Source organism: Dipteris shenzhenensis, chromosome 12 (genome assembly GCF_047967505.1).
Source record: "Dipteris shenzhenensis isolate YYH24624 ecotype China chromosome 12, Dip_SZ_1.0, whole genome shotgun sequence".
NCBI classification, from domain to species: domain Eukaryota; kingdom Viridiplantae; phylum Streptophyta; class Polypodiopsida; order Gleicheniales; family Dipteridaceae; genus Dipteris; species Dipteris shenzhenensis.
Genome location: NC_141607.1, coordinates 16,361,123 through 16,388,085, shown reverse-complemented (window position 1 = coordinate 16,388,085; position 26,963 = coordinate 16,361,123). Strand labels below are relative to the sequence as shown.

Sequence of the window (26,963 nt, the reverse complement as noted above, 5' to 3'; positions counted from 1 at the left end):
GACTAGACATTCTACGAGTGTGAGTAGCGTTCCTAGTTTTACTTCCATTGTTATCCTCACTAAAAAAGCAGCTGTAGAAAAAAGAATCAAAACACATGAAGTCATCAAGTTGAAGATCTCGCCTCCTTCTCAACACTGCAAACTTTACAGCTTTTCCTATCACATGGCAACAATGGGTCCAAAAACTTGAGGCATTAGTGGTCAAGGCATAGGACGCTAACAGATGAAGAGTCTGGACAGTAACATTTGCTAACAAGACAGCACTTAAGGCATAAGTATATCAGTCCATTACTTGCAAATGAGAGAAGATTTGATGGCATATATCAAATAGCTATCAGAAGTCAGCAAGACCAGTATGAGCACAGATTCTACCAGTGTGAGTAGATTTCTCTGGTTCTTCCATCGTTATTCTCAATGAAAACCAGCTGTAGAAAGAGCAATCAAAGAATGCAAGCAATCAAAAAATCATCAAGTCATCAAGTTGAATATCTCACCTCGTGTGTGACCAGGTGTATCTAGCACCAGCATTTTATGATTACCAAACATCCATGTATCACCATCCTGCAGTGCAACGTCAATTCCAGGAATTCTAGCTTTGTCGGCATAGGGTCCAATGACCTGCTTGCATGTCAGAAAATTCATGGAAGTTTCAGAGGGAAAGAAATATAAAATTCAGAAATAAGCTTCTTTTGCAAGGGAACATTTTGCGTCCCTCATTATATTATAAAGGAAAATGTTCTGCTTCAAAAGATGTACAAAGTGGTAGAATTATCACATTTTGTCTGGCACCCATTTCAGGCAAGATCCCATGACCCCAAATGAAAACGACGGAAATATATGTGTCAACCTAACCCTTAGTGTTCTATATGATGCAGATCCACATCAGGATGCTGTGGCACTGTATGGGTCTTACTATTTTTCAGCTTTGTAAAACCTTTGAGACTGGAAAAAAATGCATGGATGGATTCTACTATAAACCAATGAAATGTAAATGAAAGCAATAGGTTTTCTATAAAATCCTGTAAACGTAGCAAGGAAGGCCTTGAATGCCTGCACACTACCTATGGTAGGCTGGAGTGGTGTGAACAACAAGTGTGGTGGGCTATATAACCAAAGTAATTTCTTGATCTGTGGAAATATAGAAGATACCTACAGGCCAGGCCTTGCAGAAAAGCTCACAATACTCACGATGGTCTTCCTGGAACCCTCTGTACCTTGCTCCCAAATTCCACACAAGTTACATATACTGTCCAGTCATATATTGGTGAGAGTGGCTGCAGGTTGTATCTGCTTCCCCACAGCACGAGCCTACAATGTGCTACCCATATGTCCCAGGCTATGATGTTGGAAAGGTCTCCAAAACACTATCCTCTGCAAACGTGAAGGCCACATGTTGGAGTGGCATCACAAATCTTCTGGTATATAATTGTCTCCCCACTTACCAAGAAGGCAGGAGAAACCAAAAGGTGTGCCACCTCACCATCAGCCAGGCTACCCAATATTATCTTGAGCAAACATGTTCAAATCCCCTGCGCTGAAAGGCGGCTCCACAAGGAGTGAGAAAGAATCTCCTGCTCTCTTCGCCATGCAACAATGACTCTTAGGCTATACTTACCATCCAAAATCAGATTCCAATACTAGTATCTGTAATGTAGTGTTTGTAATGAACTTGGAATCTATATAATTACGATACAAGGTCAATTGAGAAGTATCCATCTAGATATCTAAGACCCTTATTGTGTACTCATACATCAGTGAAAAACGCTCCTGCGAGCTTCCCTCCCCCCCACCGCTAGCTCTACCTCCCCTCCCTAGCCCCCCCCCTCGCCGCGACCACCCCCGCCCCCTGCCTCTCCGCCCTCGCCCCCCGCCCGCCCTCCCCCTCACCCGCCGCCTCTCCTTCGCCGCCTCGCCTCTCCATCTCGCCCCTCCACCTCGCCTCTCCTCGCCGCCCCCCTCGCTTCCACTCCCCCCCCCTTCCCTCGTTTCATCCCACCCCCCCCTCGCTTCACCTCACCCCCCCCTCTCGCCGCTCCGCCTCTCCCGCCCGACCCCCTCGCTCACCCGCCTCCCATCCCGCTCCCCCCCGCCCCCCGCGCCTCCGCTGCCCCCATTCCGCCCCCCCCGCCTCCATTCCGCTCCCCCCCGCCTCCATTCCGCTCCACCCGCCCCATTCCGCCCCCCCCGCCTCCATTCCGCTCCCTCGCCCACCGCTTCACCCATCCGCCCCCGCCACACCAACCCCGCCCCCCCGCCCTTCCGCGCCCCCCGCCTTCCCCGCACCTTTCACCCCGCCCCGCCCCGACCCCCCCGCCCCCTCACTTCGCCTCGCCCGCCCTTCTGCTCCACTTCTCCACCCCGCCTCCACCCTCCGCCTCCGCAACCGTCCTCTCCACACCCAGGCGCCACCCTCCCGCTTCGCCTCCCTTTTGGGGTGGCAGCCTATTCCTCATCGGAAGCTTGCAGTTAGTCTTGGCGGTATGGCGGCCCCCTGCCCGGATCCGGAGGCCCAGTCGGACCCTCCCTCTCCAGATGCCTACCGTGTTATCCTGACAGAGCAACAATCATCTCGTGTTCAGGAGGTTGCCATTGACTTTGCCCGTACCTCTGTTTACGGTAGAGTCATTGGACACTCTCCCTCCAGATCAGCCATCAGGGACTGGCTCCAGTCCACTCTCCTGCTAAAGGATGGCCATATTGAGGAGGTGGCCCTTATGGGAAGGGGCATCTTCTGGCTCAAACTCTCCAATGAGAAAGCTGCGAGCAACCTGATTGCCGGTTCCCCCACATCGGTGGATGGAAAGATTATCATGATAGTTCCGTGGTACCGTGGATTTGGCGCAGCAGATTTTGATGTTCGGTTCCGTATACCTCGCCACCCAGTGACACTAGTTTTTCCAGGTCTTGCTGCTGAGCTGCGGCCGATTGTCAGGGACTTGGGCTCCCATTTTGGCTGGGTTATGCACGACACTTTCGCCGACGCGGTGACCACGGCAGGAGCCCCCCGAGTCCGTGTGGCTGTGGCAGATCCTGCAACTCTCCCTGCAGTGATCGAGATTGTGACAGATGCCGGCAGCATCACCCAGAGCATGATAGTCACCGGACAACCAGGTCAGTGCCTGAGGTGCCACGGCTTTGGGCACTTGGCAGCTGCTTGTCCACGCTTCGCCAGCTCACCTCGACCCCCCCGCCCCCGCCCCCTCCGCCCCCGCCCCCCCCGGACAGCCACGTCAGGAGGAGCCGAGGCAGTCGGAGCCCGGTCCAGAGTTAGTGGGTGGTTGGACCGAGGTTAGAAGGAAAAGAGGAAAGAACAAGAAGATCTCGGATAAAGGCAAGGAGGCAGAGGTTACCCTTCCTGCAGCAGCACCCCAGAGACCTGACAGGCAGCCGCCCCAGGGATCTGGGAGAGCTTCTTCGACGGCAGCCCGCCCTTCACAGCCTCAGATCCCCCTCTCTCCCGCTCCCCCGCCCCTTTCCACTCAGTCCCAGCCCCTTCTCCAGTTTCCCCTCCCTTCGCCCGACCCGCAGCCTCAGCCCCCGTCTCTTCCTCCTCAGTCTCCTCCTCCTCCCTCTCAGCCCCAGTTCCAGAGGCATCCCCATCCCCCCCCTCCCTCCGTTCCCCTCGACTCCCCTATAGTGTTAGCTGCACCTTCGGCTTCCCAGCCGAGGGCAGCCCCCGCTCCGCCTCCTCCACCTTCTCCGCCAGTCGCCTCCGTGGAGTCCGAGTCGCCTACCCCTCAGCCTCCTCCCCCTCCCCCCCCCGTTGGCAGGACACCCGGAGTCTACACCACCACTGGAGCAAGCTTCCATGGCCGCTAGCCCCTCAGTGGCAGACTCTGATGGGTCTCAGCTTCAGGAGAGAGAGCTTCCTCGAGACTTTTACAGATCTGGCCCCTGGGACTACTTGGACGTGGCCGACCTTGGGACCTTCCCGGCTTATCTCGACATCAGTATCTTCCTGCTCCGCAAAGGGGCGGATGGGAAGATTGTCGCCTTGGCCCCTAGGGATGGCCCTAGCTTCGCCTTCACGTTCCTCAGCGATGGCATCGAGACCTGGACAGACGACTCGGTTTGGGAGGCGCTCAGAGAGCAGACACACGCCCAGGTCTGTTCCTGGATAGGCCCGTCCGGTGGGCAGCTCCTCGAGACTCAGTGGTCCGAGGGCGATGTGCGCCTGCGGTGGCGTTGCGCCGCCAAACGCTTCCGACTGATTGTGATCCTCAGACCTCCCCTGTCATGGCCTCTCCCCCAGGATGTCAGAGCTTGGTCCCATCAGAAACTCCGAACCTTCTATGGGATGACCACTTCAGAGATCTCGAGCTGGCTCGAGAAAGCATTTGTTCATGGCACCAAAGGCCTCTCGCCTTTGCTGAAGGTGTTGAAGAACGGGCAGGACGACCCCGTCTCCCCCTCCAAACCTTCTCATAAGCGGCAGCGCCTCCACTCCGACATGTCTGATTCTTCATCGACTTCGACCGCGAGCAGACAGTTGTTCGCAGCCCCCCATCCCTCTCCATGAGCCTACACCTCGTATCCTGGAATGTGAACGGGTTTCACTCTTCTGGCACCCGTGGTCCCAGGAAGCTCATTTTGCGACAGGAACTTCAGCCTGCAGTGATTGGTCGTTTGGATGTACTTCTGCTCCAAGAGCACAAGCTCTCTGCGGCTCATTCCCGTAGCTGCGGGAAGGTTCTCCCTGGACGTTCCTACACTTACTGGGAGCCCTCGATCGGCGCACAGGGGAGGAGTGGGGGTGTCTGTACCTCCGTGTGCGAGCAGTTAGCCCAGGGAGTTTTCGGTCATGGCACGTTGATCCCAGGCCGAGCCCTTTGGGTAGGCCTGGATTTGGAGGGATCCAAAATTGGAATCCTCAACATTTATGCTCCTACAGACCTCCGATGCAGAGCCACCTTCTGGAGGACACTTACAGGGATTCTTCCAGACATGGATTCCTCGATTGTTGGAGGTGACTTCAACAATCTGGAGACCTTGGAGGACCAGCAGGGCAGAGGTCCGGAGTTCACAGGTATGGCTCAGGCAGAGCAGTCAGCTTGGGACTCTTTCATCTTCGCGACAGGTGGTAGGGACAGTTGGAGAGACCCATCCTTCCGGCGTTGGCACGTGAGCCTGGACTTCTCTTGGGGCTTCCGCAAGGAAGGAGGCAGACTCCTGGAGAGGCTTGATAGATTTTATGTCAGTGATTGGGCCATCATTAGAGGCGGTCAGGCGGGTATAGTTCCAGGGACGACACTTTCCGACCATGCGCCGGTGCTCCTTTCATTAGATTTGGCAGCCCAGACCCTTCCCCCCCGGTCATGCAGGATTCCCGACTCCATTTTCTCGAGGGAGGACGTGCGCAGCAGTATTTGCAGTCTTTGGGACAGAGACTGGGGGGAGTGCATGGATTTGGTGGACTCAGTTGCGCAGGCTCTGCAGGAGTCCAGCCAGATCTGCCAGCTAGCAGCCCTACAGGTTCGACAAGATTGGTGGAGTAGAGAGAGAGCTCTTCAAAGGGACCTCGCCTCCATTCAGCGACTCCAGCAGGCTTCCCCGGGCTCGGAGGAGCTTCGGATCCAGGCCCTTCGAGCCAGAGCCCTCCTGGAGGAGACACTCCAGCGCCGCTCAGAGTTTTCCTATCACGCCTCTCTCTCCTTCTGGGCCCGGAAGGGTGACCGGATGTGCAGAGAGTTCTTCAGGACGCATGGCCAGAGAGCTGCAGGTGATCAGCTTCGGAGTCTCAGGACAGCGGATGGTCACATCGTTATGGATCCGGGGGAGGTCCTGGGGTTGGCCACTGACTTCTACAGGACCCTCTTCCAGCAGGAGCCGCTTGCCCCTCGTGCTAGTCGTGCCCGTGAGGAGGTGTGGAGGCACATTCCATCCCTGGTCCAGCCTAGCATGCAGGCGACGTTGTTGGCGCCGTTTACCTCGGATGAGATGCTGGAGGCCTTGATGGCTATCGACGGACAGAAATGCCCAGGAGAGGATGGGCTACCCCGAGCATTCTTCACCTCCTTCTGGGAGTAGATCCATCAGCCCCTCCTTGCAGCTCTGCAGGGGATTTTCAGTAGCGGTCAGATGCCAGAGAGCCTCTCTTCGGGACTGATTTGCCTCATCCCGAAGGGACGAGATAGACAGGAGATCCGCCAGTGGCGTCCGATCACTCTCCTTACCACCGCCTACAAAATCCTCGCCAAGATGATCAGTGCCAGAGTTCGGCCTCTACTCCCAGACCTCATTCATGACACTCAGACAGGCTTTGTCCAGGATCGCAGTATCCTGGATAATGTCTTCACCTTTTCAGAGGCGGCGGAGTGGGCTCAGCACAGTGGATCACACCTTGCCATTCTACTTCTCGACTTCGAGAAGGCCTACGATCGCGTGGACTGGTCCTTTTTGGAGGGGACTCTGGAGCGGCTAGGTTTCCCGACAGGCTGGATTCAGGGTATCTCAGCTTTGTACAGGATAGCGTCTAGCAGGGTCATCATTGGAGGCAGGATGGGTGAGCGCTTTAGCTTGGAGAGATCAGTGCGTCAGGGCTGCCCCCTTGCTCCTTACCTGTTTCTTTTCTTCGCCGAGGCCATGACTTACTACCTTCGGGCGAGGTCTACCGGGATCAGGGGTGTTCGCCTTCCACTCCGGGAGGACACGGAGCTTTTGGACTCAGAGTACGCAGATGATACAGCCCTTTATGTCCAGGACGATGAGAGGATGCTAGAGAGGGTGCGGATGGCCCTGGAGGTCTTCTGCTCGGCCGCTGGTGCGAAAATCAACTGGAACAAATCAGTTGGTTTTCTCACAGACCCTGGGTCGTGTTCTCAGTGGGGGCGATTTTTGGGTTTCAGATGGATTCCACGGGGACAGACAGCTAGATACCTTGGCTTCCAGGTAGGCCTAGACATCACGCCAGCTCAGCAGTTTCTCCCGGTGCTAGACTCCATCCGACGGAAGCTGGCTTTCTGGAGCACTGCTAAGCTGTCTCTTGCAGGTCGTGCCCTGGTAGTTAACCAGGTCCTCCTAGCCACGGCTTGGTATGTGGCTTCCTGCTGGTGCTTCTCGAGATCTAGCGTGGCACAGCTCAGGAGGTTGGTTCGGAACTTCCTTTGGTCTGGGGAGGATGGTCTTAGAGATACCAGAGCCAGGGTTGCTTGGCAGACAGTCATTCTTCCGCAGGCTGAGGGTGGCCTGGGGGTTATCGATCCAGAGCTTCAGAGTCAGGCCTTGTTAGGCAAGCTTGTCATCCGGTTTGACCCCGGGGGGGCAGACGTGGAAGATGTTACTTCAGCAGGGAGTCGGCTCTTGTGTCCCGCGCCGAGGTGGAGAGTGGCTACCGTCCCTCAGGTGGATCTTCACTTCCGCCCCGCTCACTCAGCCCCGTTCCCCACTCGTTCGTAGCCTCCTCATGGTTTGGAGGTGGCTCCGTCTCAGTCTCATTCAGTCCCCTCCCAGCTGTCAGGAGGAGATCGATCGCCAGCCGCTCGTCTGGAATGGTCAGGTCAGAGATGCCGAGGGCCTTCAGTTGGGGGAGAGATCACATATCAGGTGGGACGGCTAGATGAGGGGGCCAGCCCGGTCCCTTCGAGTTTGGAGGGATACGTACAGACATCTGGAGATGGCTGATCTTGCAGACGCAGCTGGAGGTGCACGTGGAGTCCAGGCGAGACGCACGGAGATCGACGGTGCGATCCCAGCTGCTTGGTTGGTTCCACCTGAGCCTCAGGTCCTCATGCCTGGTGACACCCACTGGCTGGGACAGTTCACCCCCCGTGGCATCCCACTGGTGGTCGCAGGACGTATGGATGACTCCTCTATCTCCTTCTTCGCGGTTTCAGGGGATGGACGACTCAGGAGAGAGGATGCGCTCATCGACCCCCTACTCCCGTGGCAGAGGGTTAGGGTCGTAGGCCTTTTGGGGAAGGTCTGGCGTACCGATCCTAGTATCGAGCAGGACCAGTTGCAGCTTTGGCGTCTTTGGCTCTGGGAGGGGCGGGCCTTGTCAGAGCTTGATTGGGACCCAGGAGAGTGGTGGTGGCCAGAGATTGTGACAGGACAGGGGCCGACTTCCTTCTTCGCCTACAGCACGACTCTGGGCAAGCGAGTTCTCGGGAGGATGCAGAGCCGCCCCCCCACCCAGCGACCCAGCTGGTACGCGCAGGGTATTTCCAGGTTCTTTTTGCAGGCATTCTGGAAGGCCTTGTGGGAGAGCTGGCGGCCGCGGAAGATCTCATACTTCCTGTGGCTTCTTGCCCACAAAGGTCTTCCAGTGGGGAGCTGGTTGAGGCAGATAGGCCAGGACGGATGCTGTCAGATTTGCCATGCGGATGAGGAGTCACCAAAACACTGCCTGTGGAGCTGCACTCGCGCCCAGGAAGTGTGGAGGTGGACTTTCGGGCTTCTTACTCGCGCAGCACCAGAGCTAGGATTGATCACTTGGGGCGCGTTCTGTTGGTGCAGCACCGCACCTGGTCTTCATCACTTATTCGAGGCATGCCAGCAGGACCCCACTTTCCTTATCACACAGGGGACGTGGGGGCCGCTCGAGGGTATCCCACAGCACCTAGCAGAGGCTGATACAGGAGTTCGGGAGAGGCAGCCAGTCTAGGAGATTATCAGCAGCATTACAGGATGGCACATCTGGACCTCGCGCTGCGCGCAGATCCTCGGTGGCACCTCCTTATCGACTGCCCAGATCATGGCGGAGATTTGGAGTGAGATTATTCATACCCTCAGAGGCCAGTGGGACCAGATTCAGGGAGACTCCCGGGCTGGTCAGGAGAAGCGGAGACGCTTCCTCCGGGCTTGGGACACACAGGGCCTCTTCTTCGAGCAGACTACGCAGGGCCTTCGGTGGCACTACTCACCACCCCGATGGCTGTTCATTCACACTCAGCATATCCCTCCGTGAGAGTATGATTTATTATGCTACCTTTTAGGGCTGCGTCCGGTTTGTGAACGCAGCCCGTCAGCTATAAGCTGACCTCTTGTATCTTGTTCTCGAAGTAATATAATTAGCACTGTTTTTTCGGGAAAAAAAAGAAGTATCCATCTAGAATCCTCTGAGTGAACTCAAAAATTGATTATGGCTCGCTTACTCAATTCTCATCTAAAGATTGAGAAGGCGACATTCAACATCCTATTGAATATCCTTATTCTGATTCATCTCAGAATCATAAGAATCTTCTGTTAATATCCTGTTGAATATCCTGATTCTTATTTGTCTCAGAATCATAACAATTTTCTGTCAAACAATATCAGTCTATCTAGGTTTGACTTAACACTATCTGTATTGTAATCTTTTAATGTCAAGCCATAGTTCACCAAACTATACTTCCCTTGTCCATTATGCACTTGGCACATTCAGAAACCTATTATTACACTCTTACTAACTTTATTAACAGAAAGATAAATAAAACAATAGTGAGAACCTTACTAAAAATCCATGACTATCAGTAAACCACTTGTCACATTACCCCAAATCCAAGGGTATGTCTCTTCACAAGACTCTTGCCAAAAGGCAGACTACGATATTATGAAGTATCAAGCAAACAAAACTCTCAACCATAACTTCTTTCATAATTACATTGGCCACAGTAAAGTGGTCAGCTTTACTAAACACTGGCCAAATAACCTTAAAGAACATTTGTTCTTTAGCTAGATACCAATCCACCTAGAAGATATTAAACCATATACCATTAATTGAAATTAAGAGCCCCTTGGTATTAGTTTTAATTCCTATCAGTAAGGAATTTCAATACATCCATCAATAGAAACTGTAGTGTCCCATACCACTACAGACCATCCATCCGGAAGACCTATAAGGATCATCACAAACATAGCCTTGGTAGGATTCACAGTTAAAATTAAGGTCTAAACGATTCCATCTTGGACTTGTGAAATAGTGAATCCATTGCTACATTCTAGAAAATCTTTCCAAATAATAATAGGGCTGTCCAGAGCTGTCCATAGCCAAAATACCATGGCCATCAGAAAGAAGAACGGGTGGAAACTCAGCCAAATGCACAGTTTGGCTTCCAATGTCCATTCCTAACACAAGATTCACTCAGTGCCTATTTCTGACGTGAGTATACTTGTCTACAAAGTTTACTCTTATAGGAGTAACCTTAGCCACATTCATATCCACCGAGTTCACTCACACCAAGTAGACTCTTTTATATTTCTATGAAAATTGGCTCCAGCATTTATGACATATTAATGCAGGGTTACCTATACTTATGATACACCTGCCAACACCAGGCAGAGCATATAGAGAGAACTCCATAGTTCATTTAGGATCGGTACTCAATATTCCTTTCCTTGGTGCTCAGTCCAAAGCCCCACACGAATTGAGAATAAGAAGTTCCCCTCAATTTAGTTGAGGCTAGAGTGAATCCACACTCCAAAGCACCAACTCCACATCACCTTAGTGACCAACAAAGTCTAACTTTTGACTGAATGACTTATCCCCAAGGATTTATCGAACAGTGGGTAAATGTGTGTAACTATAAGAGATCCTCTCAGATAACCTGGTTTACGTCATGATGACATGTGAGCGGGATAAAGGGGGCTGTGCTGGAAGGGGGGTAATGTGTTATACCATCTTCTTGTACGTGCATACCAACACCTTTGGTCACTCTTGGCTGCCAAAGCCATGGATGAGGATAGGTCATGCTCCAAACTCAGTCAAGACTATCTGATGTAGGATTGAAGGCTTACTTGTGAAGTGCTCTTTGTGCATGGTTGCTTAGGATGTGTTGAGAATCATGACCTTTCTCTTACTAAGGTTGACCTTCAAGTCATGTGTCTTGCAAAAAGTATGAAGTGCATCCAAGTGTTGTTGGAGCCCTTTGTTCTTTTCCTACCCCGAGGGGCCTTCATATAGAGGGTGGCACCACATTCTGACAAGCCAAGGCCATTTACAAATAGACGGATATGGTCTATCAGATTGTTAACCAATAGATGGGTCAAGGGATTCCCATAAACCTATATTTGACTTTTCACAACCTCATTGGATGACTTGATACGATTGACCAGTTGTTGACTTTGGGGCCTACAAAATCTCCATGTGCCAAGCACCTCCTTGCCAATATGATGGGGAGCTACTAGTGTGAATTGTCTTGTATTGGCACATTCAATGCTCATGCCTTTAACCACTACAAGTATGCTTGCATAAATTATGAAATTCATCCAAGTGTCGCTGGAGCCCCTTTGTTGAGGAGGAGAGTAAGATCACATCATCTACGTATAGGAGAATCTAGAGCAAGGATTACTCCTCTTCGTACAGGAGAATCTAGAGTAAGGATCCGGCTAAAGAGCAGCCAGTCCCCCCTAGACTCCCAATGAACATTGGAATCTCATCTATATAAAGGCCGAACACGATTGGTAATAATGAACAAAAGTCTTTAGAGTTGTTACAAAAAAAATGTTTATTAACTCCTCCTCATTCTGGCGAGCGAATGCCTACTTCTTCTAGAATATTATACTGCGATACTCGTGTATCGTATCTGCCTCACTTAGAAGATGATGCTTAGCCTTGAATTGGAGTTGCCGGTGTAAAGCATTACACTCGTCATCATACCATCGATTACAAAACACTGAGCCAAGAGGCAGCGGGTGAGTGGAATTGGTGGTGTGAAAAAATGTATAGGACAGCCTCATGGAGAGAGCATGTAATCAAGGCGGCTCAATCCTCTAGAAGCAGTATGTGGTTGATGTATGCAAGTAGAGTGGACAGCCATGCGGAGTACTCGGGTTTTAGGTTGTGATCAAAGTGTATGCCATGGTAAGTAGTGTGTCGTAAACCATGGGGTGGTATACTTTAAAAAAATAGCTGCAGTTCTCTCCTGGAGGTGGAGGTGGAGGTGGAGGTGGTATGGAGAAATCCGTGATAAATAAAGTGGAGGTAGGAGATCTGATAAGATAGTCAATTACACTGCAACCCCCCCCCCCCATGGGGGAAACAAGTGAAACCACCTGAGGGCCAACTATCCAGGTCATTATAGATGATAAGATCATGCATCCTACCCATGTCCAATACATGCCCATAAGATGTGACGGGCTCGTCTATCTGCAAAGACTAGGAACATCCGAACCTCGTCTAGATCAACCACAAGTAACAAGATAGAATCATCACGAGAGTGATGTTGGGGTAAAGGCACATTGCCACCCCTTTATTAAAGATATGACACCTATGACTGTCTTAAGACAGTCATAGGGTGAAAAACCTAATCCTAATAAAACCTATGAGTTTGTGGTGTGGCTCATCACTTCACACCCACATCTTTTGTGTCACCCCTCTCTCTCACTCTCTCCCCGTTGTACTTCTCCCTCATTCTTTCCCTCTCAACTGGTATCAGAGCCTTCATCTCTCCCTCTCCCTCTCCACTCCTGCCTACCTCTACCCCTCCCTATCCCCTCGGGCCTCGTGCCCTCAACAGCAGCAGCAGCGAGCTCACATCGGAGCAGCGTGCAGGCAGCGCGGGTGGAGCTGGGCATCGCGGGCAGAGAGGCGGTGCGCAAGTGCACGCGCGGGCAGCACGAGCAGCAGCGCGGACTGCAGCTGGGCAGCGTCGGGAGAAGCTGTACGGGGCAGCCTCAGGGCATCGAGCAGGGCGGCGCGCAGGCGCGCACGCAGGGAGCTCATGTACGGACGTACGGCCGTCCGTACTGCCGTACGGACACCGTACAGGCGTCCATACTGTACGGACGCCGCCGTACGAGCTGCGTCAGGCAAGTGCATTTCGAAATTTTGTTTTGGATCTGTACCCTGCACAGGTACAGTGGTACCCTGCACAAGTACACAGGTACAAAAAGTACAACAGTTTTGGATCTGTACCCTACACAGGTACAGCAAGTACAGTGGTACCCTGCACAAGTACACAAATACAGAAAGTACAGCAGTTTTTCTTTGGGGAAAGAAGAAAAAGAGAGAGCATTCCCGGCTGTTCAGTTCTTAAAACTGTGTGTTGAAGGTACAGCAAGTACCCTCCTGTCCCTCGTGCTTGAGGTGACTAGTACCACAGTGTGTGGTGGTTGCACAGTTATCTTGTTTCGGGAAGGTAATGCCTTGATTTTGCAGAGGGCTTTTATGCTTTTGCTGAGTGCAAATCTCAGCTTTTGGGTGACATTTTCAAAGGGCTTTTGCCTGGAAGTTTATGCAGTGTATGCCTTGAGGCAGTGTGGAGCCAGGGAGCCCACATTGGTCTTGTTTCCGCAGTGTATTCAGTGACATTTCTGCAGGTCACATTTTGTGTACGACACCTTGAAAAATCTCAGTTGAGCCACGCTTGGCCATTGCGCATCGAGTTTACTCGGTCCCTAACTGTCCATCGTTGACAGTGCTCAAAAGATTTTCTCTTCAGTGTTTGTACGTTGGGATCTGTGTTGTTACTGTGTACACAGGGCTGTTTATGCATTGCATTGTCAGGTGAAAGTGCCAGGAGAGCGCTGTATTTTGTATGCTACCTCAGTGTTGAGGTGTTTTTCACTTGGTACAGGTGTCAAATCAAGGGGCTTTTGCCCAGATTTTGCTTGAGAGCACTTAAGTTACTGTTTGAGACCTTCAAATGCCTTTTATCCCCTTGGCAGAAGGGTGATTGCTTGGGATTTGTCCCATTTTCTGTTGCAGGTTTGTGACAGGCTGAAGTGTCTAGAGCCTCTTTTCAGTGAACAAAACAGTGTATGACAAGTGGTTTATGCATATAAAATCAGTGCAATACCTCATCTGAGGTGGGAGAAGTGTCCAGGACAGCAGTGTTTTGTGCTTTGTCAGCTGATGATGCACTGTTAAAGCACTTGTGGAACAGCTGCAGCATTCTGAAATTACTGTTTTATGCCTATTTGAGCACGGTACAGTGTGTCAGAAGGTACAGTAACTAGAGGGAAATTTTCTGTTTTGCTGCAGATTTTTTGACAGTAAAAACAGCACTATTGTGAGTGCCCCTGGCTCTTGATAGAGCAGGTTTTTCTGAGAAATCAGAATTTTATTCAGTCATTTTTTGACTTACAGGGAGTCAGGTACTTTCTTTATCTGATATGGCATCAGGGGGAAGTGAATCATCAATTCTGAACATAAAGAAATTGGAAGGGGCACACAATTATGCATTATGGGCAGAACAGTGTTTGAATGTACTTCTGCTAAAGAAGATTTCTAAGCCCATAAGGGTGAAGGGTGTCAAGCCATCTGGGATGTCAGATGATGAGTGGGAGGAGCTAGATTTGTCCGCAAGGGCTGCTATCATGCTTACTCTCAGTGATTCTCTTGTGTTCAATGTTCAGGCTGAAAAGACCTCTTATGGCCTATGGCAGAGGCTAGAAGAGTTGTATGCCCAAAAGAGTTCAGCCAGTAAGGTTTATTGGTTAAAGAAGCTGGTTGATCTTCGCATGAAGGAAGGTACAGCTATGACCTCACACTTGAGTGAGTTCAATGCCATCTTTACATAGCTGATTGCACAGGGGTTGAACCTTGATGAGGAGTTCAAGGCTACTTTCTTGTTGTGTACCCTCCCTGAGAGTTGGGACACTTTCAAGACCACCCTGTCTAATTCAAATGTCACTCTTATGTATGCTGATGTAGAGAGTTCTCTCCTTATGGAGGAGATGAGCAGGAAGAATAATGCGGGCAGCAAGTCTTCAAATGCTTTGCAGGTACAGGAAAGAGGCAGGACTCAGCAGAAGGGGAGATCTGGTAGTAAGTCCAAATCCCGCAGTCAGTCCCGTGGCAAAAAGGATATTGAATGCTTTTATTGTGGCAAGAAGGGACATGTGAAGTCTAAGTGCTTCAAGTTTATACGGGATCAGAAAGCCAAGAAGGCTGAGGCAAAGGATGCAGGCAGTGGAAGCAAAGGCAAAGGCAAGGCCAAGGCAGATGACTTGGCTGCAGTGAATGTTGCAGCAGAAGACAGTGAAAGTGACACGCATGATGTTTATGCTCTTCTGCTGTAATTGCACATACTTTGGTTATTGATGGCCATGACATGCACACCTGGTTCTTGGATTCAGGTGCTTCTTTTCATGTTACTCCTCATAGGGAGTGGTTTACTTCCTACACAGGTACTCATGGAGTTGTTCACCTTGGGAACAACTATGCATGTCAGATTGCAGGGATTGGCAATATACAGATAGTATTCCCTGATGGACGCACATTTATGCTTGATGGTGTTCGCCATGTGCCGCAAATCAAGAAAAATCTGATTAGCACTGGCTTGTTGGATGACAGTGGTTACCACACCACATTTGGGGATTCCAAATGGGTGATTACTGATGGCCAGGTTGTAGTGGCTGAGGGTTATAAGAGTGATACCTTGTACCCTCTTTATGTTTCCAGTGTAGGTAATCATGTTGTTGCCATAACCGAGCTGCCAAAGGTTTCATTGTGGCATAGCCGGTTGGGACACATGTCCGTTAAAGGAATGCAAGAACTGTCACGTTTGGGTTATCTGCCGTCTCTTTCATTTTCAGATTTGCCTACTTGTGATCATTGCATATTTGGCAAGCATTCTATGACTCCTCATAAGAGGAGAACTCCCCAAAATAGAGCACCGCTTGATCTAGTGCACACTGATTTGTGTGAGATGCCACAGCTATCACTAGGGGGTGCAAAGTATTTCATTACTTTTATTGATGATGCCACACACAAAGTGTGGGTCTATTTCTTGAAGCATAAGAGCGATGCCTTAGATGCTTTCAAGAAGTTTGTCGCTCAGGTTGAGAATCTCGGACAGGTCGCAGGCTGAAATGCCTCAGATCCGATAATGGGGGTGAGTATGTGTCAAATGCTTTTGTACAGTTTTGCGAAGCTAAGGGCATTAAACAGGAACTCACAGCCCCTCCTAATGCATCTCAAAATGGTGTGAGTGAGCGGATGAATCGAACTATTCAGGAGAAGGTTCGATGTATGTTGTCTTATGCTGCATTGCCCCATGGCTTTTGGGCAGAAGCCGTGCAAACAGCAGTTCACATAATTAACAGGTCGCCGAACAAGGCTTTGGAGTTGAAAGTGCCAGAAGAGGTGTGGTCTGGCAAGCCACCTTCATATAAGCACTTACGTGTGTTTGGCTGCGAGTGCTTTGCTCATATACGCAAAGAACTGCGCACCAAACTGGAGCCAAAGTCTTCCAGATGCATCTTTATGGGTTATGGTGACGAAGGTGAAATGGGGTACAGGTTATGGGATCCCGTTAAACGGAAGATTATACGCAGCAATGATGTCATCTTTAAAGAGGATAGTGTACACAAAGAACCCGTGCAACCTGTGGAATACAGGAGGGTTGTTTATGATGATGTCGGACAGCAAAGAATGCCCATTAATATGCAGCAGCAGGCTGCTGCAGATAACCCTGTTCAAGAGGGTATACAGGCTGAAAATCAGCCAGATAATTTTGCCAATGATGCACCACAGGATATGCCAGCAAATGGGGCTGTAGAACAGCCAAATATGGTGGTACAGCCACCCGTCATGCATGACGAACAGGCTAGACAGCAGCCTAATCCGGAACATTTTGTTAGGAGGAGCACCCGTGTACAACGGCCTCCTGACAGGTTTGTTCCAGGAGCCAATAATGTGGCTGATTTTATCATGCTAACAGATTGTGGTGAGCCTTCCAGCTTCAAGGAAGCTATGGGAAGAACAGAGAAAAGGAAGTGGGAGAAAGCCATGCAGTCAGAAATGGACTCCCTACTTCAAAATGATACATGGGACTTGGTGCAGCTACCTGCAGGCAGAAAGGTTTTGCCATGCAAGTGGGTTTACAAAGTCAAAGTGGATTCAAATGCTTTACCGAGGTATAAGGCCAGATTGGTTGCCAAGGGATTTAAGCAGGAGAAGGGCATTGACTTTGATGAGATTTTTTCCCCTGTAGTCAAGATGACTACTTTGAGAGCAGTGTTAGCTCTTGTTGCTCATGAGGACATGGATTTATGTCAGATGGATGTGAAGACTGCTTTTCTTCACGGAGATCTCCATGATGAGATCTATATGAGTCAGCCAGAGGGATATGCTGTTAAAGGGAAAGAGCAGCTTGTGTGTAAGCTCAAGAGGAGCTTGTATGGACTCAAGCAAGCACCAAGAGAATGGTACAAGAAGTTTGATGCCTTCATGCAGTCCGAAGGGTATCATAGGTGTGAGACCGATCATTGCTTGTACACCAAACGGGCAAAGGATGGCAGTTTGATGCTACTCATTCTATATGTGGATGACATGCTGATTGCCAGTAAATCTCAGCATGAGATTAGTGCTTTAAAGAAACAACTGCATAAGTCTTTTGACATGAAAGACTTGGGTGATGCAAACCATATTCTTGGCATGCGGATTACTCGTGACAGGTCCAAGGGACTTTTGTTTCTGTCACAGAAGGAGTACATTGACAAAGTACAGCAGAGGTTTAAAATGGAGGGGGGGAAGTCTATTAGTACCCCGTTGCCTCCACATTTAAAACTCAGCAGTAAGGACAGCCCCAGATCAGATGATGATAAGGCTGAAATGGCCAAGGTTCCATATGCATCTGCAGTTGGTTCTTTGATGTATGCCATGGTTGCCACTCGTCCGGATATTGCTTTTGCGGTGGGAGTCATCAGCAGGTATATGGCAAATCCAGGCAAGCAACATTGGGAAGCAGTGAAAGGTGTCTTGAGGTATCTCAAGGGTACCAAAGACTTGTGCATATGCTATGGTAGGCAGGATGCATTGGTGCATGGTTTTACAGATTCAGACTATGCAGGGAATGCAGATAACCGGAAATCTACTACCGGTTATATTTTCACATTTGCAGGAGGTGCTATATCATGGGTGTCTCGGTTGCAGAAATGCGTTGCACTGTCAACTACTGAAGCTGAATATGTTGCAGCCACTGAGGCTTGCAAAGAAGCAATATGGCTTACTCGGCTGGTGGGAGATTTGGGCATTACAGGAGATATGCCAGTTTTACATTGTGATAGTCAGAGTGCTATCATGTTGGCAAAGAATCCGGTCTTTCATCAAAAGACCAAGCACATAGATGTGAAATATCATTTCATCAGGGAGGTACTGGAAGACAAGCGACTTGAGCTTGTGAAGGTGCATACTGATGATAATCCTGCAGATTTGCTCACTAAGAGCTTGCCTACAGAGCGGTTTGCACATTGCCGCCACATCATGGGATTAGGATGAGACCATTCTTATTTTATGGTCTTGTATACAGTAACTGTATATTGCTGTAATTTTTTATTCTTTTCTCCCCTTTAGGCACATTGGCCTTTAGGTGGGAGGTTGTTGGGGTAAAGGCACATTGCCACCCCTTTATTAAAGATATGACACCTATGACTGTCTTAAGACAGTCATAGGGTGAAAAACCTAATCCTAATAAAACCTATGAGTTTGTGGTGTGGCTCATCACTTCACACCCACATCTTTTGTGTCACCCCTCTCTCTCACTCTCTCCCCGTTGTACTTCTCCCTCATTCTTTCCCTCTCAAGTGACACCTAGCATTGTCCTCGCTTTGAAGCCCCCAACAAGGTGAACTTTCCCATGGCTTGAGAAATCCATGATGTTCGGTTAGATGTCTATGTATGGTAAAGTCTCAGTCTCCTCGAGAGAAATGTGAGGTCTCAGGAGGAAAGTAACAGATTGCAATGCAGAGGTCCTCTCAAGGAGGGCAGCGGATCTGAACCCACAGAAACTTGGCATATGTATCTCGCCTCTCGACGAAGATTGCCCCGGTAAGTATGATCTGTCTAGTATTGCCACTCCCCCGATCCCCGGACTACTCTTATCTCCCGGGTCTCATCCCGGTATGTTGCCTCCCATGTGTATCCACAAACAATCGGCAAAGGGCTCTCTGGGCTCTAATATGTCTCGACCTGTGTAAGATTCCAAGAAATTTCCTGCATCTGACCATAAGGTACCATTAAAGTTCCAAACACTAAAGGTCAGGGTCTCAGTTTTGAGTCTCAAAGACCTCAACCCCCTATGTATGGGAGCTACAAGATGCCTGTTGGGGATCTGTCAAGAGCTGCCCCTCTTGAACTACTACCCACTTCCCTTCTTGTGGGCGATTCTCACTGTTGTATGAGGATAAACCTCTCCTCAACCTATAGAGGTGCAAGGTCCTCATCCAAGTAGAACTCTAGGCGGTCACATAAAGCTGATCATCTGCGCAGTGATGCAAGGAGAGCCTAAGCATCCTTGAAGCAAATGATGAGAGGCCACTCTCAGTTGGGGTCCCGCCCTATACACCAGGCCCCCTCAATCCCATGCTCTTGAACTCCCAGGGTGGAAGTCACGAAGCTGATCACATCCTCAATGGGAGTGGCAAATGTGCGAGGAATGCGTCGTATTCTAACATTGAGACTTGAGAGCCTTCTTGGCTCTCTGCCGCTACTCCAGAATGAAATGGTGGCCTTCGCAGGATCCCGTTTTGCGACATTTACCCATCTAGAAGTCTCTGTGAGGGCCGACTGCATGGTGGCTATCTGTGCCTCTACAGCCTCGACTGTTGGCCCCTACTCGAGGCAGTCACTACAGCTGCCATCTCCTTACAGAGCACCTACCCAGAGCGATGGATGAGGTGGTCCTGCTCCACCTCACATACGAAGACGGTGTACCTCCATGAGGAGGTGATCCCATGTGTCACATGGGATCGTGTTTACCATGGACGGTATGGATATGGCCTAAACAAGGGCTGAGTAATAGAGGGTAGGTGACTAAGAGTGGTGAGGGGACAACTGAATGTGGATGCGGTGAGTCCAACACAAGAGGGGAACGGTGGCTGGCTGATGTGTAAGGGTGACAAAAAAGAGGCGTACTGTGGTGGTGAGGCATAGAGGGTCGGGCTAAGAGGGCATGATGGGGCTGCCCCTGATACCAGCAATGAGGATGCTGCTAACTCCGGCATTGGTGCTGTCCCATCCATAGATAGTGGTGCTATCACCTCCAAGGACAGCATCGTGAAAATTCTTCCAATCACTAAGCCGTCATTGTTGCAACAAGGAAGGTGCCACATGTTACTTGTGCCACATCTCAAGTGGCATGTCAATTGCATATTTTGGCCACATGTTATTTTAGTAAGCTATGGTTCTTCAGTGGCCAGCCCTCTATTTTATCCAAAAATTGAAGACTCTAAAACAGTGTTTTAGTGATAAATACTACTACATTTTTATTTCGGATTTCATTATTGGTTTTTTGATAACTAGACATATCCAATGGTCGTAGTCTAGCTTTCAGCAAGCTCAAGTCTTTTTCTGAGCTCTCTTTACAGACCCTATCTAACAAGATCTGACAATGTAGTCGTCCTTTTACTGGAAGAGGGCGCCTTAGTTTAGTTGCCCTAGTGCCACATTCTTTTCAACCCCTATCCTCCCCTTCGTTAACTGGAATTTTTCCATCTTTGAAGACCAGAGGGAAATACTCACATAGTTTTTGCTTTTTAAATTTATCCCATGAGTCAAAGCATGTACAACCTGAGTTAAATCAAATTTATCCAATGAGTCAAAGCATATACAACCTGCCAAACATTACCTTTGCACTGAACTTGTTCTTCAAATCAACATTGCCTCCTGTGTGATCCCAATGATGATGTGTATTGAGAATATATGTCAAATGAAGATCCTTATTTTTTAATGTTTTTATTACAGGTCCAGACTCAGAGGGATCAATGACTCCGGTAACACGGGCTTCTGTATCATGCAGCAGATATGCATAGTTGTCTTTTAAACAGGGTATCTGCATGCACAACTTAAAAGTAAGTGAAACAATTATTTACAAAACAGACCCTTTCTTTTTTCATCTATGGAGAAATCCAATGACAGAAAAAATACAGTTATAAGACAAACATAGATGGAAGTCACCAAAATCCAACCCTTACATGCTCTCTTTCATCAACAAAAAACTGCGAAGCCATCTTTGTTTTATGTTACTTGCAAAAAGCTGTTACTTTTAATCTTCACATTTCAATAGGAGCCAACACATAACTGTTCTGTACCTATGATGGAAAAGTTTTTTGCAATTTCTCTCTCGGTGATTCCGCTTACATCCACTTTTCTTATCAATCATCCTTGGTTGCAGAAAATCCTTCCTTTGACAAACCATCCCTACACTTTTATTCTTAACATTTGTTCTGTGTCCTTGTCTATCACTCTAAAAAAAAGGCATAACTAGATCTTCCATTGCTTTCCACATTGTAGATTCAACCTTTGGTCGCATGACTTTGAATAACTGACTATATTCAACAATGTTGTTAGTTCATTTCAGGTAAGAGACTTGTGTCAAATTCTCTTATCATCCCATTCAGCATTATAATACTAATCTCCTCATACTGAATTCCAAGAAAAAGTGGAATATCCCAACCAGGCAATGCAAATGCCCCAAGTACAATAGAAAATGGCCACTAGTCTGAAAACAGAGGTGATGGTATTGAGGTATGTCAGAGAGCTACCTGGCTGAATAGATGTGCTTCTATTGCACGCTATTAAAAAAATGCTCCTATCTGCTTAGACAACGTGCATAAGTCCCAGTCATTTCATGCCCACTATCATGGAGGTTTTTTGGCAGTCACATCATAGAGGTAAAGTGCTTAGGCTACTTTTTGTTGATCATCTTTGCTCGCCTAAGATGCATGGGGGATTGAATATTCTAAATATTCATATGCATGTTGTAGCTGATAAGGGGAAATAATGCTTCAGTTCATGCAAGGTGATCATCCATGGGTATACATGATGTGCCATCTGCTTTTGCATTTGTCTACTTTAGCATTTGGTCATTAGCAGCTTCCTCAATGAAATGTCCTCTTGGGGCACATTGATGGCAGGGTTAAGAGATGCCCTTGTGTCTCTCACTTGTTTCTGACGTAAAGCATGTACTCTCTCACCTTAAAGGGATTGGCAGGTACTCACTTTCTGGAAATCTTTGCATGTTGAATGCCTTCATATGTCAAAGGTGTTTGCACATCCATTGGCAATACAAGAGCCCCGTCGCTCTTACTTTATTTGGTCCACCTTGTGGGGTGATGTGCAGGATAATGCTGGGATGGGGTTATCTTTTCCTGCAGCAGTCAGACAGTTTAGCTTGGGACAGCATTTAGACCCCTATGGCACTTATTGTAGCAGATGCTTCATGACTTTCAGCCAAATGCCTCGTCTTGAGCTTCCGGACCGCCTCAAAAACTGGGCTATTCACCCAGATGATTCTGGTTTTCAGCCATTGCTCCTAGCTAATGTCACAGCTGCATCGTTGTATAAGGTTGTGTTGCCTCCTCCTCGGGTTTCCACTCATGTGAATGACATCTGGTCTATGACACGTACTTTTCAATGGTGGAAGAAAAGATTGCAGAAAATTTGGCTTGCAAACTCCCTCTTCGCCAACAGGTTTCTTATGGCGAGTTTTGCTTGGGGTTCTTCCCTTTGGACAGCTTTTGGCTCACCAATATATTGCTCCTGCTGCTAGTCGCCAATGTTTATCCTTTTAGGAGCCTATGCTTCGCCTATTCTGGCATTGCCCTGATTCTCGTGACTTCTTGTTCTTGCTAAAGCAGCATCTTCAGGCCCGTTTCCCTACTACTTGCTTTGGCAAGCTGTTCTGACTATTGGGGGTCATCCTGCTAGGCAGGGGTATGAACTTTTCTTTCATTGGGTTCACTATTGGGGACTATGGACTCTATGGAAGGACAAAAATCATAGGGTCTTTGGTGAGCCACCCCTAGCTAAATATCACTTCTTCCGGCCATCTCTTCGGCATCTTCTTTGACTGCCTGAATGCGCAAAACTTTGACTATCTTGCTTTTTGGTCATATAATGAGACCTTTGGATGTTTTAGCTGCATGTCTCTTTCTTGGGGACTGTTCTTCGTAATATAATGACAAATGGAGTTCACCAAAAAAGAACGTGTGTGTCTGAGAGAGACAGACAGACAGACAAACGCACAGAGAGAGAGAGAGAGAGAGAGAGAGAGAGAGAGTAAATAATTATTTATATATTAACAATAAATTATATTACATACCATATTTTATGCATTTCTAGGTAAAACCCCAGGCAAATTCTCAGAACATTCTAAACAAAACCTGCCAAACGTATTTCATGAAACATCTCTGGTGACACTGCTTTGGGTTGATTGTCTGTACAGGAGTTCTCAAATGCAAGGAGAATGGAGAGTGAAAACCTTCTATATGGAGGATGAAAGCCTTCCATATGCACAAATGGGGAGTTCTCATTCTGGAGGCATTAGGCACCTGCTACAAGATTTCCTTAGACATTAGTGGTGTAGACTGTCAAAGTTTGGAGCACTAACCATTACACGTGATCGAGAAGATTCACCATGGTTACCCATGCAAGATTCGGAGTGTTCTCAACTTACAAGAGGGGCAACTAGATGGATAGGTTCTTGATATCCAGATTGAGTGAAGAAGCTGACATGTTTGTAGGTGCTACATGTATGGAGCCTACATTTCGAGATGGCTCACATGTTTGGAGGCTGACCTTATGAAGCAGGGGCTGCAGATCATGGACCTGATTTCAGAGACATCTTAAAATTGTTGCAAAGAGCTGCTCCAAGGGAGCTGATGGAGCATCTGCATCGAATGTGGGGGTGTGGATCAGTGAGAGGGGATTTTGGAATATTAGGGTCCCCCCCATGTGAGCCCCCATATGAGGAAGACATGGGGCAGGATGACATACAGTATAGGATGGATAGGGCTTGCTTATGGCTACAATGTGGGCAGCAAATTGGCTGCCACATGGGCAGAAAACACAGGCATCCTTGTTGAAATAGATTTAGCACAGCCCATGAGGCCATCAAGGTCAGCATGGAGGGCAGACAGAAAGCCCACTGTTTGGGCAGAGTTAGGGTTCCATGTAGCCCAGCCAAGAGCCCACAGACAGGGTCAAAGGATTGGGGCAGGGTAGCACATAGGTACAGTGCAACAGGACTGAAGGTACAGTTTGGAATTACAGCAGGTGCAGGTTGGTAATACAGCAGGTACAAGTCGGCAAGTACAGCAGCTATTGGTTGAAAAGGTACAGCACGGATGGCATCTGGTACAAGGACCTGGAGAGGGCAGATGGGCTTGGCAAACAGCCAACCAGAAGCCTGTATGAAGAGCCTTGTATGGGCCAAGTACCTGTAGCAGCAGTTCAGCTGACCTGGCTGCTAGTCAGCTGCCTACAGACTGAGTTGGCTGACCTTGGTCTATTAGCCCTACAGATTGGCTGGTTTTGGGCCCTATAGCTAGTTCCATTGTGGGGGCAGTTCAACCTGGACGAGTTCTTGCAGGAGCGGAAGTCCCAGCATTCTGGAGCATACAGATCTACACTCTGTAGGAGAGCATAAGGAGGTGCGTTGAAGTGAGAAAACTTTGCAGGAATGCTCTACCTTTAAGCAGCTACTGAAGCCTACACAGAGGCACGTGGCAGAAGAGGAGTTGTCCGTGTCAGAGAGTTGCAGCTATCAGAGCCAGATTTGGTGCCTTAACTCATTGGTTGTTTGCTGAACGTGTTGTTACATCTGTTAGACGGTTTTGCACTTGGTACTTACCTTCATATATTTTCTGTTTGGCTGTACATCTGAATTCTCTTACTGATCTCCATTGCTCTCTTCAATGTTCAATAAGCATGCACGCTTGCATTGTGTCTTTCTTATAGTGTCTTGTGATCCCTGGATAAATTTTCCGCTGTGAGGGAGTTGGCCTAAGCAGGCAACTACCCTATGTTTTTCAACAGCATGATGAATGGTCAGCATAGTTTCCTTTAAAGCAACCACGAAGCACATTGGGATTCTATTTTTTCTGTTGCATTTTGTTCTCTTTCTTCTCTTTCTTCAAATTTTCTGAATAGCCTAGATACCAGTTTTATCTCACTTGGTTTTATGTTAAGAGTGGACCTAAAGTGGTTTTTGAAAGATTTAAACATTAGTTGCTCTTCGTCGAGACAAATCACAATAGGTGAGGAAAATTGCCTTTGATTTGGAAGGATTCAACGCAGACAAAACATCACTATTTTTAAATAGAGCACCCAATGTTCATTCGATCCCTTAGCCAATTTCAATTCAGAAACAAATGAGATGTCGTGTGGCGTCATATAACTAGGAAAGGTCATCATCATGACTATGGGCAGTGTATTGCTTGTGGATTGCTCACTGCGTCAAAGAGATGATGAACCCAAATACTTTCACAGCCCTTACTAAGTCAGCTTTCGTAACGAATCAGCTTTTAATAATGATAAATCAAGAGGATTAATATAGACAGAAATTTTCATTAATGGAGTTCATAGTAATATTTACGTAAGATTTTAAGTTTTGAATTATGGACAATATACTGTTATTATGGTTAAGACTTGTCAAGGAGGCCTTTCACATGAAGTAAATTTAGCTTGTCAAGGACGGACTTCCCTTCTCAGTAATTAATGTTAGATCTTATCACAAAAAGCTACATGCATTGTAAGACATGCAGATCCTCAAGACCTTATGGATGATATACTGTGATGAACCTCACAATGTCAGACAACTCCTTAGTGGGCTTTAGGGTTTGTTGACGTCCGTAACAGCCTCTCTACGAGCTTGTACATGTGCCTCACACCACTGTTCCAGATGTTTTCTTAATACAATACAGTTTTCGTACAGATTTTCCTAGCAGAGGAGTTAGCTACACTGCCGCAGCCTGCTTCTATAAGAAAGAAGGGGTCAACACTATTCACCAATTCCTGCTCCCATTAAAACACGACACACAGCAGTGTCCATGGCTCTCTTAAACTGTAACTCTTTTGCAATGCTTTACAATAACGCCTACAAACGTCATCAACCCGTCCTCCATTTTCCGTCATGTGCGCACAATGATTTAAAAGCTAACGCATCCTGCTTTATAAAAGAAGCATAATATTACTCTTGCTTACGTTACTTGGGCTGAGTTCCTTAGCGGTTTGAAACTCCTTGATCCGGCAACCCCTCCTTTTCTGAGAAGTGAATATTAAGAAGCATATTCTTACGATTAACGATTTTTAGAAATGGTACCAGCTCGATCTGCAACGCTGCTCTCATTTGGCTGCTAAAACACCTTTTCCTGTGTGGCAAGGGCGAAAAAGAATTGTGCAGGTTGTTTGTCAAAGGGACTTTCAATGAAGAGCCATAAAGCCGGGAGAACAGCGTACCAACGATCTTCTTAGCTGAGGCCCCATTCATCTGCGATATCCAATAAGGCACAAGTTAGTTTGTCCGATTCCATATGTTTCTAAGTTGCAAAACATGCACACGAAGATTTGAGCATCCTGTTACATTCAATTCAATTGAGTGAAAGAGTAGTGCCCCCATACATTGAAAAATGGGAAATTCCAATTAATTAGTTATGGAGAAGAGAAGACAAGTCCAGTAGCTTCTTTAGAAGACAAGTCCATTCCAATCAAAATGTAAACGTATATAAGCAAGAACTCACTAGTCTCATCTAAACGAAGTCAGCTCATGTTCTTTAATGCCACAAACAAGCTCATCTTAAGTCTCCACGAATAGACACATTATAGAAAGGTTTTGCTGTTCCGCTATTCTACGAGAAAGGTTTTATGCAAAGCTCAGAATCCTGCATTCTCATTAATCTCTGGTAGCCGGTTGATTTCTAGAAGTTCAACAATAATGCACTGTTGGAAGACTACGACATGGAATCTTTTCGACAAATTCAATAATAATGCAAGGTTGGAAGACCTACGAGATTCAATGTTTTCTGCGAGCGTCTATGATTGAGAACGCAAAGCAACAGAGGTGGACGAAGGAAGCAATAAGAATCACTGAATAGGGGAGAATGAGATACAAAAAGGGATTGGGGAAAAAGCTCAGATTTGTAAAAAGAGCTGTAATTTGTAAACGATGAAGATGATGAGGATGGGAAGGCTCACATGTAAAGGAAAGGAGGAGCACATCTGCGAAAGGTGCGGCTGCGTTGCTCTCATTGTTTGTGAATGACTCTCTCTTCGAATTGCTATGTGCTTATAAGCCTCGGTTCACACCACATATTTGCCTTGA

General features: G+C 48.0%; 1 protein-coding gene across 1 annotated transcript in view; it reads right to left on the bottom strand.

Annotated features, from left to right (window-relative positions):
* The window catches only part of LOC147895889 (hydroxyacylglutathione hydrolase 2, mitochondrial-like), a 54,602-nt gene extending 27,683 nt beyond the window's left edge, over positions 1-26,919 (bottom strand). The window contains exons 1-4 of the mRNA XM_087382424.1: positions 26,837-26,919; positions 25,965-26,132; positions 20,490-20,693; positions 495-618 (exon numbers count right to left, since the gene is read on the bottom strand). Coding sequence (XP_087238550.1) covers positions 495-618; positions 20,490-20,693; positions 25,965-26,132; positions 26,837-26,890 — 550 coding nt within the window. The 5' untranslated portion in view covers positions 26,891-26,919. The remainder of the gene's footprint in view (positions 1-494; positions 619-20,489; positions 20,694-25,964; positions 26,133-26,836) is intronic.
* Positions 26,920-26,963: the final 44 nt, after the last annotated feature.